At 45.7% G+C, this 15,267-nt stretch overlaps 1 protein-coding gene across 1 annotated transcript in view; it reads left to right on the top strand.

Annotated features, from left to right (window-relative positions):
* Positions 1 to 1,818: 1,818 nt before the first annotated feature.
* Positions 1,819 to 15,267, top strand: part of PRKAA2 (protein kinase AMP-activated catalytic subunit alpha 2) — a 260,253-nt gene continuing 246,804 nt past the window's right edge. Inside the window, exon 1 of the mRNA XM_086952736.1 lies at positions 1,819 to 2,126. Coding sequence (XP_086808862.1) covers positions 1,832 to 2,126 — 295 coding nt within the window. The 5' untranslated portion in view covers positions 1,819 to 1,831. The remainder of the gene's footprint in view (positions 2,127 to 15,267) is intronic.

Consider the following 15,267-nt stretch of genomic DNA (forward strand, 5'->3'; position numbering starts at 1 on the left):
CCTGAGGTGACATGTGTGCAAACACACCCTGTGGTGCTTTTTAAGATGGGGATTAAGTCCCCTTAAATCCTGAGGGTCCCTGGGATCCAACTAGCCCACCAGGTTCCTCCAGTAAGCGCCACAGAGCTGCGTTGCAGAGAGTTGTAAAAAGGGCGTGGCCTCTGAACACCTCTCTGCAACGCAGCTCCCTGGCGCAGACTGGAGGTACCTGGTGGGAAAGTTGGACCCCAGAGACCCTCAGGATTCAAGGGGACTTCATCCCCCAACTTAAAATGTGCCACGGGATGTGTTTGTACAGTGGTAAAGGGAGGGGGCGGGGCATGAGGTGACATGTGTGCAAACACACCCTGTGGCGTGTTTTAAGTTGGGGAATTAATTTGTCTTCAATTTTGAGGGTGCCGTGGTCCAACTAGCCCACCAGGTACCCCAGCGCCACAGACCTGCGTTGCAGAGAGGTGGTCGAAGCAAAGCCCCTTTTTACACCTCTATGCAACGCAGCTCTGTGGCACTTACTGGACGTACCTGGTGTGTTAGTTGGATCCCAGGGAACCTCAGGATTCAAGGGGCCTTAATCCCCCAACTGAAAACGTGCCACGGGATTTGTTTGCACAGTGGTGAAGGGAGGAGGTGGGGCCCAAGGTGACTTGTGCAAACACGCCCTGTGGTGCGTTTTAAGTTGAGGGATTAAGACGACAATGCCTAGTTTCCAATAACAAGCATTGAAGAAGCGCCAGCATTATGCCAAAGAGGCATCCAGAACGCCTCAGCACGACTCGTCTTGGACATCCCCCGACACAGCCACACCTCCGCCCACCTGAGGGACCTGCACTGGCTCCCGGTCAACAAAAGGATCACGTTCAGACTCCTCACCCACGCACACAAGGCTCTCCACGACTTGGGCCCCGAATACCTCAACAACAGCCTCACGTTCTACACGCCAACCAGCCAGCTCCGCTCCGCCAGCCTCGCCCTCGCCACCGTCCCACGGATCCGCAGAACCACCACCGGAGGAAGATCCTTCACCTACCTGGCGGCCAAGACCTGGAACACCCTCCCAACCCACCTACGACTCACCCAGGACCATCTCTCCTTCAGGAAGCAACTCAAGACCTGGCTTTTCGAGCAGTAGCAACAAAACCCCCCCCCCCAAACCCCCCCCCCCTTCCCAGCGCCTTGAGACCCTAGCGGGTGAGTAGCGCGATTTACAAATACTCTTGATTGATTGATTGATTGATTAGGAAAACAAGCTTCAGTTATCATAATAACACAAATAACGTATTTTGTATACAACACTTTCCATGCAAGTTCTGTGCAGTAGAATCGCTGTGAAAACAGGTGTCACTATAACACGTATGCTCAAAAAACGTATGCTTAATGCATTTTATTCTGTATTCCTCTCTTTATAGATGTCAAGAAGTAAACGGGTTTCTCTGTTCAATGTTCAAGTGCACATGCCTTCTAGAGCAATGGGAAAACATGAACGGCTGGCAGTTAAATATGTAATCCACTCCTTATTGAAATAGGCATCAGCAGAACCCTCAAACATCCCTTGGATAAAACAGCCCTGCCCTGCAAACATATATCATTTAGAAACCTATGTCAGGGAGAGTCTGTAAGTCTAGCATTCCTAAAATGTAAAAGCTGCCTCACAAGTTTCGGCTTGAAGTAGGAGATAGCCCCCAGATAACACTGAAGATGCGGGTATGCGGCGTCCATAAGGCTACCCTGAGATCAGCTCTACACGTGTCTCGCACAAGCCCTATCACTGAAACTTTTAATGTTGACAAACACTGCGGGTTGGTGTTTTGCTTCAGTGGGAGTCCCGGCGCGAATGAGGCTTGATTGCACAACATTGCAGGCTACAGCCGCGGCAGCGCTGATAAGAAGCGGACAGAGTGAGTTCGCCGTCTGCAGCACCCACTGCCACAGCGTCCGAGCGCCCCCGGTGAGAGCATCAGCGGACAGCCTGGCATTCCCTCTGCCCGCCCCGCTGCATGCTGGGTACACCGAACAGGACAGGCGGAACGGAAAGATGGCTGAGAAGCAGAAGCACGACGGGAGGGTGAAGATTGGGCACTACCTGCTCGGAGACACCCTGGGAGTCGGTACCTTCGGCAAAGTGAAAAGCTGAGTAGCATTTCCTCCTGTTTGCGCCTGGCTCTGTGAAGTGTCCCTGGCACCATCGCGTAGCCGGTGGCGGGGGACGGGCTGATTCTCTAACTGCGACGCACCTTACGCAGAAGCCGTAGCCCGCGTGAGCTGGTAAACCTGTGGGGTTCAGGTAGCCGAGGCGCAGCTGGCTTGGAGAATAGATATTTCCATGCGCTGGGGGCGTGGGCAGGTGTCGGTAAAAAGGCGAGAGGCAAATGGAGCTCTGGATGCTGGCAGGGAGCGCGGCAGGAGGCAGCCTTCTTTTCACCCCCAATTTTACCCGTGGTTTCCACACTGCACCTTAATGCAAGAAAGAATAATCAAATGAATTCCACGGTTCCAATGGAAAATGTGTATCTTCTGTCCGTTCAGATAGACGTCGTGGGTCATGCACCGAGTTATATGTACCACGATTGCAAAACATAGGGCAGAGAGCAAGTGCGTGTGTCCTTTCGTCCGGCATTTCTGAAGCGTTGGTTATTACTGGCAATTTATTGGATGCAGTTTTTTTCTTCTAAAAGTTATTTGGGATGCTAACAACGGAGTATGGGTTACAACCAGCCCTGGGGGGCGATGGGGTAGGGCACCACCTCAGAAGCTCTCAATCCTTCGGGGTGGGGCGGGGGGGGGGGGGTGGGGGGGGGGGTCATTCCGGCCAAAGTCAAATAACATCTGTGAGATGTAGGAGGCTTTGGGCCAGTCATTACATTCTGCAGGTGGGGCATCATTTAGCGTTAAGCCACTGGGCGAGATTGCTTCTCCAAATGCATTTCTTTCATGCCTAAGGCATAGCTTCATTATACTATCGTATTTATTACATTTATACATTAATGTTGTGAGATTTGCACTTGTGAAACAGTGCAGTACCTCAGTAATTTTTAACAATGTTGGACACTGTTGGTGTGTAAGTAACAAATGCGTTTTTGTGTGAAACTGGTGTGATACTTCAGAAGAGTGTTCTGGGAGGGGGGGGGGGGGGGGGGGTTGGGGGGTGCCAGTGATTATGCTCGAGGTTCTCTGCACGACATAAATATTGGCAGTGTTGAGTAAGCTTCAGCGTGATTTTCAACTTTAACGCCATATGAACGTGTTCTCGTCTTGCCATTTAAAAGCCGGCCCTACACGTGCTTTCCCCTGAAGTGCGTTGATTGGATGAATAGAAGTAGTTGTACTTTGGTGATTGTGATTGCAGGAAAGGGAAATAATGCTTTGCGATTCCATAAATTGGGGGTGCTGCATATGTGGCAGTAATAAGGGGCAAATTCACATAACAGTCAAGTTATGCATTTTTTGGGGTTTAAACTGACCTTAAAGAAAACGACAAGGACACTTCTGATCGTAAGTCTGTTCTGGATTTTTAAAAGGGCACACACTGTCTTTTCAGACATTTACGGGATTAACGCATCTGCTGCCTAGAACGTTGCGTTCTAGTGTGTTATAGCAGTAAGAAAGGTGTGTGCAAGCTAGAGAGATGTATGTGCAGTCTACCCACGGGTTTGACTCATCATCAAATAGCATACAGGGTTAGTGCACCTGCCGCAAAGAGCAGCGCATAACATGCAGGTCACGGATTTGTATTTCATGAAGCTAGCTCAGTGGCTTACTGTTTTTGTTGCGGAGATCCTTGAGTGACCCTCAAGTTACAATTCTTTGTAATATAGTTTTGTGTGCACAGTGAAGGCACTTCTTTGGCACTTACTTTTCACAGTCTTACTACAGCTGCGGGCAGCGCACACCCGCGATGTGCAGCCCCTTCTGCAGAGCCAGTGTGTGCTTTTTGGAACAGCGACACATAAGCTTAAATCCCGACAAAATCTAGCAGGTCAGTATTGGACACAACAAAAGGTGCGCTTGTTGTTACCCAAGCACACACTTCTGCCTGTACAGCATTATGCAGTTGTTTGTAGTGGCTGCAGAACACTTCCTCTTGGACTTGAATTGTGAGCCTGCCAGGCAGGGCACAGCTGGTCCCGGGTGACATTGCGTTCCCAGAATGCCTGGAGGAGAGTGGCGGATGAGTTACAGATGGATAAATATATCCTCGTGTGGGAAAAGGTCCGAGTCAGAGGTACACGGTGAGCGGGAGGGCGCTCTGGGGCCTAAGCTTGAAGCGCTTGTTGTTCCTATTCACCGGGGTATTACTTCTGTGACTGCGTCGTTTTTTTGTTACAGACTATTATATCATGAATCGCGAGACCTGTATTGTAGCACTGAATTAGCAAAAGTTCACCGAATCAGCGAAGAGAGAATTGTAGTAATGAATAGGCGAAGAGCGCTTTGTAACTGAAGCAGTTTAAGCTTGCAGATTTTTATAGAGCGGCTTATCACCCCAGAGGGTATCCAGGCGCTGTCCACAGGGAGTAAACTGATTTACCCAGAGTCACAGGATGTTGCCCTTCCCCAACTGAGGCTCGAACCCGGATCCACAGCTCCTGAGTCTGCAGCTCTGGCCCCTGCGCCAAACCCTCTCCGAAGGATGTAATGAATAGTCAAAGAGTGCATTGCAGCATTGAATCAGCACGGCGTATAGACACCGCTTGTAGGTGTCAGCACTACTAGCACACAAGCCAAATGTTATAGCACATCTATTTCGTGCACAGTCCTCATTTACCCCTTCTTGTTACAGCGTCAGCAGTGAATGTATTTCTTTCCCGGTTCCATAAAGTTTGTGGTATTTTGGGTATGCATTCTAATCCGTAACTAAGCAAAGCCCTTTCCCCATTCCAGGAGGCCCACAAAGAAAAACCGCCAAATGCAGTTCCTGTGTGTCGTGAAACAAGAACAGCCATAACTTGCCATCTTTTTCACTATGACACACTGTGTGTAGCGTGTTGTACCAGACACACTCCCCGTGTGGGGAGCGAACACGAAACGCGGCCTTGCTCCCGGCCTTGTATTTGAGTTGAGTTCTTTATAATGCGGGTGAAAGTTCATGCAATGCAGACTGGCTGCAAACAACATTATTACGCCAACTATAAACAACCCTGACCTTTTCAGGGACGGTCATTTCACCCACATCTAAAGTCATGGTATGGAGTGAACGGGTTAAGTCATTAATCTTGTCAGCACTGACAGCTATGGAGCAGTGACAGCACCTAAACTCTTTCTACAACAACTGCAACATTTGCGAGAGCTTCTGGGATGTGTCCGATTCAAGGAACTGTGTGTATTTCTGAGTGTGAAAGAGACTGGAAGTCAGATTCACAGTACTAATTTAAGACAAAATCCTAAACTTACTACTTTTGGTATTCACAGAAGTTAGGATTTTGTCTTAAGTTTGTCTTAAAACAGACTTAAGTTAGGATTTTGTCTTAAGTCTGTTTTAAGTCTGTCTTAAGACAAACTTAGGGCAAAATCCTAACTTCTGTGAATACCAAAAGAAGTAAGTTTAGGATTTTGTCTTAAATTAGTTCTGTGAATCGGGCCCTGTGTGTGGTTTGTGGGACAGACAGTGGTGTTTATGTGAGAGATTGTGTGACTGCATGTTTGTGAGGGAGACCCTGAGAGACTTCTCTTTGTGTGTGTGAGGGACAGACTGTGTGGTAGATAGTCTGTATAGGTGTGCGTTTGTGAGGGGCTTTGTTTGAGACCAAGAGACAGGCGTGCCGCGTGCAAAGCATTTTTACGATAAAAAACGTTCCAAGTACGGAGTTTGCAACCGCAAAATGATTGTTGTGGATGTACCAAGCCAATTTCAGGAGCCTAAACTTTTATCAGCTTCTAAACCAGGATTCTGATCCCACAATAAATCACTATTTGGAAGGACCGTGTTCTAGGCGGCCTCTCAAAATACCCATATGGTATGCATTGCACTAGTGTTTTGCATCCCAAATCCAGCTGCAAAATATATAAAAGTATGCGACTTCTTGGATTTGGAGTGTTAACCCATTCACAAAGGGAATGGAAAAACAAGCAGTGGCAAAGCCAATACATCTTTCCTATGCAAGAGCTATTGGCTTTGCCAGTGTGTTTTTGTCATGCTGTACACCAACATGGCTGCTGTTCATTATGGCTACAAGTTTGTGTTGTAGAGGAGAGTGGCATGGAGTGGTATGGAGTGGCATGGCATAGGGTGGTGTTATCACATCAACATTCAAACATTCCAATACACATTCATACAGGCTGAGCACCAAGACAAGGAGATCAAGGTACAACAGGTGGCATAGGGGGGCATAGAGTGTCATAGATTGAAGTGACGTAGAGTGAAGTGAAGTGGAGGGGTGGACGGTGGAGTAATGTAGAGTGGCATACCATGAATTAGAGTACAGTGTCGTGGAGTAAAGTGTCGTAGAGTGAAGTAGAGTGTCAGATTAGAATGGCATAGAGCGGAGCAGAGTGGAGTGGCATGGAGTGGTGTAGAGTGTCGTTGAATGGAGTGGTGTAGAGTGGAGTGGCATAGATTGGAGAATAGTGTCCTAAAATGTCATAGAGTGGGGTGGCATAGAGTGGCATGGCATAGAGTGGAGTGGTGGATACTGGATTAGAGTGGACTCTGGTAAAGTGGAGTAGAATGTCATGGAGCGCCATAGAGTGTCATAGGGTGGATGCTCGAGAGTGCAGTGGAGTGAAGTGGCATAGATTGGAGTGTAGTGGCATAGAATGGAATGGAGTGTTGTAGAGTAGAGTGGCGTGCAGTGGAGTTGAGTGTCATGTTGTAGAGTATAATGTTGGGTGGAGGGGTGTGGAGTGGCAACGAGTGGAGTAATTTTGAATACAGTGTCATAGGTTGAAGTGGTATAGAGTGTTGTAGAGTGGACTGGTGTAGAGTGCCATGGAGTGGCATTGAGTTTAATGTCAAACAGTTGACTGTCATAGTGTGTAGGAAATAGAGTGTCATGGAGGGTCGTAGAGTGGAGGTTTGTAGAGAAGAGTGGAGTAGAGTTGAAAAGAGTGGCCTAGAGTGAAGTGGCATGGAGTGGAGTAGAATTTTGTACAGTGGAGTGGAATGGAGTAGAGTGTCATAGAGTGGAGTCTCATGGAGGTGAGTTTTGTAGAGTGAAATATTCTAGAGTAGAGTTTTGCAGAGTGGCGGAGAGTGCTTAGAATAAGTGGCATAGAGTGGCTTGCAGTGTAATAAAATGGCATTGAGTGGAATAAAGTGTCTTAAAGTGGAGCAGAGTGTCATAGAGTGGAGTACCGGAGGGGTGTACAGTGGAGTGGCGTGAACTGGATTGGCGTAGAATGGAGTAGAGTGTGGAAGAGTGTTGTGTTATAGAGTGGAGGGGCGTAGAGTGTCATGGTGTGGATTAAAATGGAGAAGAGTATAGTATTGTAGAGTGGAGTGGAGTTGAGTAGAGTGACAGAGTGGAGTAGAATGGCGTAGAGTGGAGTGTTATGGAGTGGTGAAGAGTGGAATAGCTTAGAGTGAAGTAAAGTATCATAGAGTGGAGTAGAGTGTAGTACCATACATTGGAGTGCTGTCGAGTAGAGTGGTGTAGTGTAAAGGGCCATATAGCGGAGTGGCATTGCATGGAGTGCCTTAGAGTGGAGTGTCATAGATTGACGTGTAGAGTGTCATAGGGCCCGATTCACAGAATGAACTTAAGACTCAATCCTAAACTTACTACTATTCTGGTATTCACAGAATGCACTTACTACTTTTGGTATTCACAGAAGTTAGGATTTTGTCTTAAGTCTGTCTTAAGTCTGTTTTAAGGCTGTCTTAAGACAAACTTAAGACAAAATCCTAATTTCTGTGAATACCAAAAGTAGTAAGTGCATTCTGTGAATACCAAAATAGTAGTAAATTTAGGATTGAGTCTTAAGTTCATTCTGTGAATGTGAATGTGAATAGGCTTTTATAGAGCGCACTTACACTCCAGGGAGCATCTTGGCGCTAGACATCACTGTCCCGAAAAAGAAGAAGGGGGGATGCTGCTTAAGGTAGATCATATTCATAGATCCTGGTCTATGAATAAAGTGTAGGGTTAGATTAACGCCAAGCAGAGTGAGTCTTCGGTTTTGAAGATCCATGTTTTGAGCGTTTTGCGAAACAGTTTTTCGGAATGGATCAAGCGCATTTGTGGTGGGAGCTTGTTCCAGGCTTTGGCTCCAAGTACTCCGATGGATTTTCCACCTTTTGTGGTTAGTCTGAATTTGGGAACTGCGAGTAGGTTTAGGTTGGATGATCTGAGTGACCGTGAGGGAGTGTATCTTCCAAACCTTTGGGACAGGTATGTCGGTCCCGACTGGTGGTAGGCTCTGAACGTGATGAGCAGGATTTTAAATAGCACTCTTTTGTGGATGGGTAACCAGTGCAGGGTTTTGAGTGCTTTTGAGGCAGATGATTTCCTGGGTAGTCTTAGCACCAGGCGGGCGGCGGCGTTTTGAACCATCTGCAGCTTGTGCAGGACGGCTCTGTTTGAGCCTGCATAGATGCTATTGCAGTAGTCTAAGCGGGATGTGATGAGGCCTACTGCCACAGTCTTTCTAGCTGTTAGGGGAAGGAGGTCGAAGAACCTTCTAAGACCTTTGATGATATTGAAGCAGGACCCTGCCACTGTACCTGCTTGTTGCTTAAAGGATAAGGCTTCATCAAACCTTATCCCAAGGTTGCGGGCCGACGTGATGGTGTTTGGTGGGATTTCGGCGTCTTGGGGCCACCAATTGGTGGGGGAAAAAAGGTTGTTTTGGCCAAAAGGGAGGATTTCAGTTTTACCTGAATTACATTTGAGATGGTGCGTTCGCATCCATTCAAAGGTTGCCGTCAGACAGTTTCTTAAATTTTCCTCCGCTTTAGAAGAGTTGTTATCCAGTACTAGGATGAGCTGGGTGTCGTCAGCGTAAGATATCGTGCTGATGTTAAAGGATGTGATGAGTTCAATCAGGGGGGTCATATAAAGGTTGAACAAAACCGGGCTCAGGATTGAGCCTTGTGGTACCCCTGTTTTTATGGTTTTTTCATCCGAGCAGTAGTTTCCTAGCATGGTGACTTGCCTCCTATGGCTTAGGAAGTTTTTAAGCCATTCGAGGGCGGTTCCTGCTAGCCCTAACTCTGTCAGGCGGCCTATCAACACGGGGTGTGAGACCGTGTCAAAGGCCGCCGACAGGTCGAGCAGGATCAGGACGGCCTTTTTCCCTTGGTCCAGTGCTATCTTGAGGGTCTCTACAGTATGTAGGAGGGCTGACTCCATGGAGTGTTTGGCCCTGAAACCAGCCTGGTTAGGATGAAATAGGTGGTTTTCCTCTAGATGTTTAGTCAACTGTTTATTTACTGCAGCGTCGGTCAGTTTGAACAGTAGTGGGAGCAACGAGATGGGGCGAAGGTTGGAGAGCGTAGTGGGGTCGATTCTGTGAATCGGGCCCATAGAGTGGAGTGGTGTAGAGTGGAATAAAGTGTTGTGGAGTGCAATGGAGTAGAATTGACTAGAGCGGAGTATCGTGGAGTGGAGTATCGTGGAGTGGAGTGTTGTACAGTGGAGTGGGGTGCCATAGAATTTTATAGATTGAAGTGTCGTAGAGTGAGGTGTCATGTAGTAGAATAGTGTTAGTGGAGTGTCGTGGAGTGTCATAGAGTTGAGTCCCCTACATTGAAGTGGCATAGAGTGTCAAAGAGTGGAGTGGAGTAGAGTGTCACAGAGTGGAATGAGTAGAGTGTCTTAGAGTGGAGTGTCATAGATTGGAGTGGAGTGTTGTAGAGTGGAATGGCATGGAGTGTTTTAGAGTTAAGTGTCATGGATTGGTGCAGAGTAGAGTAGAAGTGGCATAGAGTGGCAAAGAGTGGAGTGGAGTAGGGTGTCGTAGGGTGGAGTATTGTAGAGTGGCATACAGTGAAGTGGCCTATAGTGGAGTGACATAGACTGGAGTAGTGTAGAGGGGAGTAGAGTGGGTATAGTGGGTACAGTGGAGTAGAGTAGAGTGGACTGGCATAGAGTGAGATCAAGTGTCATAGAGTGAAGTGGCAGTGCGTATAGGGGACTATAAAGTGCACAAACAATAATGTGTGAAAATAGCATCACCAAGTGTATTGATTTGTTTTTATCATTTTAAAATATTTGTTTCCACCGCACTTCAGAATCACAAAAAATTGTTTCATTTGTGCTTTCCTAATTCTGGTACGTTGCACAGTTAATTTACAGATTTTCAAATGTTGTTTTGTGCTAGGAAAAACAACATCCCGCAGCCTTTCCTTTCACATGGGTACCCAGCAGGTTTGTCATGTAAATCGTCACACTTTTAAGTCAGAGAAAGGAAATTAAACACCAAGCTCCCTCAGAAGACAGAGCCTAGCATTTGACCTCTGTCTTTGAATGCACATCAATTGTGCCAAGATAAGACTACCATTTGAAGGCCTGTTTACAGAAAGTAGGCAATTGTGAAACAATACATAAGGTGATGGTAAACAGGCTATGCTCGACGGGAGGGACAAAGACATGCTGGACAGAATAAAACAAATAAAGCCAGCAAATAGAAAGCAATCACATGTAAGTTACATACCACAAAGCCAATAGTAAGCAATGTGTGGAATGTATTCCCAAAAAGCATTTAGAATGCCCCCAGGATCCCTTTTCAAATGAGACAGCTGATCTGTCTGGTAGGATTTGACCTACAAAGTTTGTTGAGGGATATGCCGGGGTCCTGGGGACTACTCCCTGGTCTGAAACACACTTAACCAAGCATTGGCAAAGACAATAGGTCACACTTTTCAAAAGATGCCGTGTAGCATGGCAAAAAATAAGCACAATGATGCAGCTATTGTGTCATTTTGTAGGCATCTCATTTGTGAGGATGTGTGCATGGGCCCCCCACAATACCAACCACAACCATAGCCTTATTGGGAAACAGGCCCACAGCAAGATCACGCAGGATCATCAGTTCCTTTTTTAGGATGAGGCAAAGGCATACAAAGAGGAAAAACCAAGAGAGGGCAACAAGTGCAATAGGCACAACCCCTAGAACAAATAAGGATGAACACGAGGGGTATGGGCCCACCAAACTATCCGTCAACCAGCAACAACCCAGCTAAGTAGTAAACCTATTGGGAACAATCGTGTCAACAACACAACTGATGGTCCTAGAAAAAGGACTCAGTTTTGTACCTACACCAACTTTAGATAAGTTCTTGCTCAGCTGTGAGCTGAATAAATTCATAAGGAAAATTAAGCTACAGGTGTTTTTTGAGAACAAACCAACTCTGGAAGTTCAAAGAAGTGACACTGGCTTATATACGAAATCTACATTTACACGTCATCAGTCACACTACCGGTAGAACTATTAGGCTTTGCAAAGGCGGTTCTAAAAGAAATAGGAGAGATGGATCTAAGAACCATGAAAACATTTCATGATACCACCAAGAAGTAACAAGAAGCCATCAAAGAATTGATCAACAACAGGGATATCACAATAAAGCCTGAGACATACCAAAGTGAATACCTGAGGCTCCTGTCAGACGGAAGAAATTAGGAACGCAATAAAAAAAACACAGAACGATTACGAATTGGGATTACCAGAATGATTGAAGAAGCTTTAACACATGATTGGGTTCCTAAGAATGAAGGAGAATTCATGAGCAATACCCAACCAGTCGTGTCCTATTTTCTATACTATCCCAAAAATTCATAAGTCGTTTGAAAATCCCCCAGAATGTCTCATTGTTTCTGGTATCAGATCCATCCTAGAACCACTTTCAAAATTTGCAGATGCCTTTCTTCTCCTCCTGATACAAAAAAATACATATTTAAAGGATACACAAGCAGTACTTTGCCTACTCAAGGATTTTAACTTTGACCCTGCATTCAACGTCCTCGTTGGCTTAGATGTAGAGAGCCTATATAAGAGCTTACCACACAAAGAAACCCTAGATATCCTAGAGGAAACCCTATATGAAGCAGAATGGCCCTACCACACACCACAACATATAGTCCTTGTTTGCTGCAAATGGGCTTTGACTGAGAATTTTTTTCATTTTGAGGACATCCCGTTCAAACAATGACATGGGACCAGCATTGGAGTACCTTTGCTCCAAGTGTGGCGGGATTGTACGTTTACCACTTAGAAGAACACAAGATTTTGTCAGACAATAACCCATACCGAGAAAAAAATACTGGAATGGAAGAGGTACATTGACGATGTCCTCATGGAATGGAAAAGCGACGAATCTGAAGCAAACAAGTTCCTCCAATGGCTCATTCTACATGACCCATTCCTAAAATTCACGCACATCATGAACAGATCAGAATTGGTGTTTCCTAGATCTCAACATCTATGCGCAAGAAGGGACTCTTAAGACTACCACACACTTTAAACCCACTGCCAAGAACTGCCTACTACTTTATGACAGTTTTCACCCTCGCCTCATGAAAGAAAACCTCAATTTTGGTAAATTTCTCCGGCTCAGGAGGAATTGCTCAGAAATAAGGGATTATGAAATACAGGCAAAAGACCTATCCGAAAAACTCCGGAAAAGAAAATAGTGTTAAGACCATCAATATAACAAAGGAAAGAGCAGCCAATAATTACAGGGACGCTCTTCTGGAAACATATGAAAAAGAGGACAGAGAAAAAGACAAAAGATCTATCTGTATGACAACATTTAACATAGCATCTGATAAAGTCTCTAAGATAGTAAGATAGCACTGGAGCATCCTTAACAGTGGGAAACTAAATATCCCACTACCCCGTGTTCTCACATAGAAGAGGCAAGAACCTCTGGGCCATCCTATTAGTACACACTCACCCAAAATCCCAACTCAAGAACAACCAACAGGTAATCAGAATGTTACCCACAGGCCATCTCCCATGTGGCAACTGCAGTGTGTGCCACCTAACGGCTACTACGAAGAAGGGGACTTTCAACACAGGAACAACTTGGGAATTAAGAAAGTTCACCACATGCAACAGCTCAGGGATGATATACATGATCACATGTAGCTGTAACCGACACTATGTAGACATGACTACTAGAAAGATCAGCACAAGAATATGTGAGCACCGTAGCAACATCAGGTGCCACTGGACGGCGCACTTTAATTAAAAAAAACACACCCCAAATGACATGCAATGGGTAGTGTTAGAACATATGACACACTGTGACAATTTAGAACAGAAGCTCCTGGAAAAAGAACAAAGATGGGTGTATAAATTGCACACAGATACGATAGGCCTGAATGATAATATCCCATGGGGACAGTTCACAAGATGAACTACACCTTAGGTACATTGATGATAAAGATATATTAATCCCAATACCACTCCAGGACTGTTTTATTTACATCTCAGATGAGAGGACCGGACGGTACTCAATTCACCTCCAAGAAAAGGTCCCACGAACAGACTCCAATGTGAAGCCCTAAATTGCTTTTGTAATTCCACTGCCACGTTGCAAGGAACTTGCAATTACGGAACGACCGCATCCACAACCACACAAAGCAACAGCCTAAATCCTACTTCCTCGCTATCAAACAGGCATTTAGAGCAGTTTCTCCTCTCAGGTTGAAACCACACTAACCACAGTTCAATTGATAATCTTTTAACTAAATATTGGAGGTGGACCAATTCATGCCTTTACTTCCAATATGGCACACAAACCTTGCGAATAATGAAATGGCCATTAACCTTGGTTTATAGACTTTTTTTCATGTTCTTTTCGTCATAGTCTTTTTTCAGTTGCGGTAATCACCTTGAAAAATGCTGTCAAAAATTATTATTTACTCATGCTCCAGTTTTGCAATGTTACTAATTTAATTAAAAAAAATTCCAACCCTGAAAATGATCCTCCTTAAAAGGTGCAGACAAATTTCCGAAACTAGGCGGCCACTTTTTTACAACCCCAGTCTAGTCTTTACTCACATATGAGCATGACTGGGCTTTTTCCTGCCAGTATTTAAAAAATACCGGGCTGAAGACACTCTAATGCGGTTCACCTGGGTACAAGTAGGTGTCATTAACGGAGGAGTGCTGAGCCAAGTAAGATCTTTTCTTCCCTAACAGGAACCCAGGATCCCTGATAAACGCAATTTTTTTCCTCCAGGCCACACTAAAGGGAATAACTACCAGTATTTCGCATTTACCCATGGCCCTTCTCTTGATTCAAATACATTATATACATTCTTTTAGGGTTACTACAAGCCACTGGCAGTCCATGAGGCACAGTGTTACCAAAACCGAAGCATGTTCTTACAATTTGTGAACAGTATGTTGTGGGGGTATGTGCGAGGAATAGGAGGCAGAGGCAGAATGTAGGTGTCTGGAGGGTTGGTGAAAGTTCAGGCAGCGGTTGATGTATGCTGGTCCTTGGTTGTGAAGAGCCCTGTAGATGTGGATTTGCATCTTGATTTGACACTGTTTATGAATGGGGAGCTAATGCAACTTCTTGAGGTGGGATGGTGTGGGTCTGTTTGGGGAGGTCGAGGATGAGTCTGGCTGTTGAGTTCTGTATGGTCTGTAGTCACTTCAGGTGATGCTATTCGTGCACCTGCGGAAGTTGGCCTTTGTGTTGAAGGTGATAGTGAGAGGATGTGCTGGTTGTCGGCTCATAGGATATGGTATTCATTCTGTGGGTTCTGAAGATGTTGGCCAAGGGTGTCACGTAGTTGTTGTACAGTGTAGGGCTGAGGGATGAGCCTTGAAGGATACCGCAGATGATGTGGTTGGACTCTGAGGAGAAAGGTGGTAGGTGGATTCTCTGGGTTCTTCTGGTGAGGAAAAATGAATCCATTTCATTGGATTCCAATGTGATGAAGCCACTTGATAATGGTTTGCTGGGATATTACAACAAAAGCTGCTGAGAGGTCGAGGAGGATCAGGGTTTCTTTTTCCCCAGTCGAGGAGGGTTCTTATGTCATCTGTTGCAGCAAGCAGGACAGTTTTGGTGCTGTGGTTGGGGCAGAATCTGGATTCAGAGAGGTTCAGAGATTTTTGATTTCCTGATGTTCCGTGAGTTTGCTGTTAATGGCTTTTTTGAGGACTTTGTCAGAAAAGGGGAGCAGCGAGATGGAACACTAGTTCTTGAGCTCATTGGGGTTGGTGGAGGGTTTCTTGAGGAAGGGGTTTGACTTTTGCGTGTTTCCATGCTTCAGGGAAGGAGGCCATGATTATGAATGAATTAAAAATGGCAGCGAACTCTCTGCTGATCATCTTGTTCCCTAGGTAAAAATGTGGTGGGGGCAGGGGTTCATG

The sequence above is a fragment of the Lissotriton vulgaris genome, chromosome 1_1 (assembly GCF_964263255.1).
Source record: "Lissotriton vulgaris chromosome 1_1, aLisVul1.2, whole genome shotgun sequence".
Classification (NCBI taxonomy): Eukaryota; Metazoa; Chordata; class Amphibia; order Caudata; family Salamandridae; genus Lissotriton; species Lissotriton vulgaris.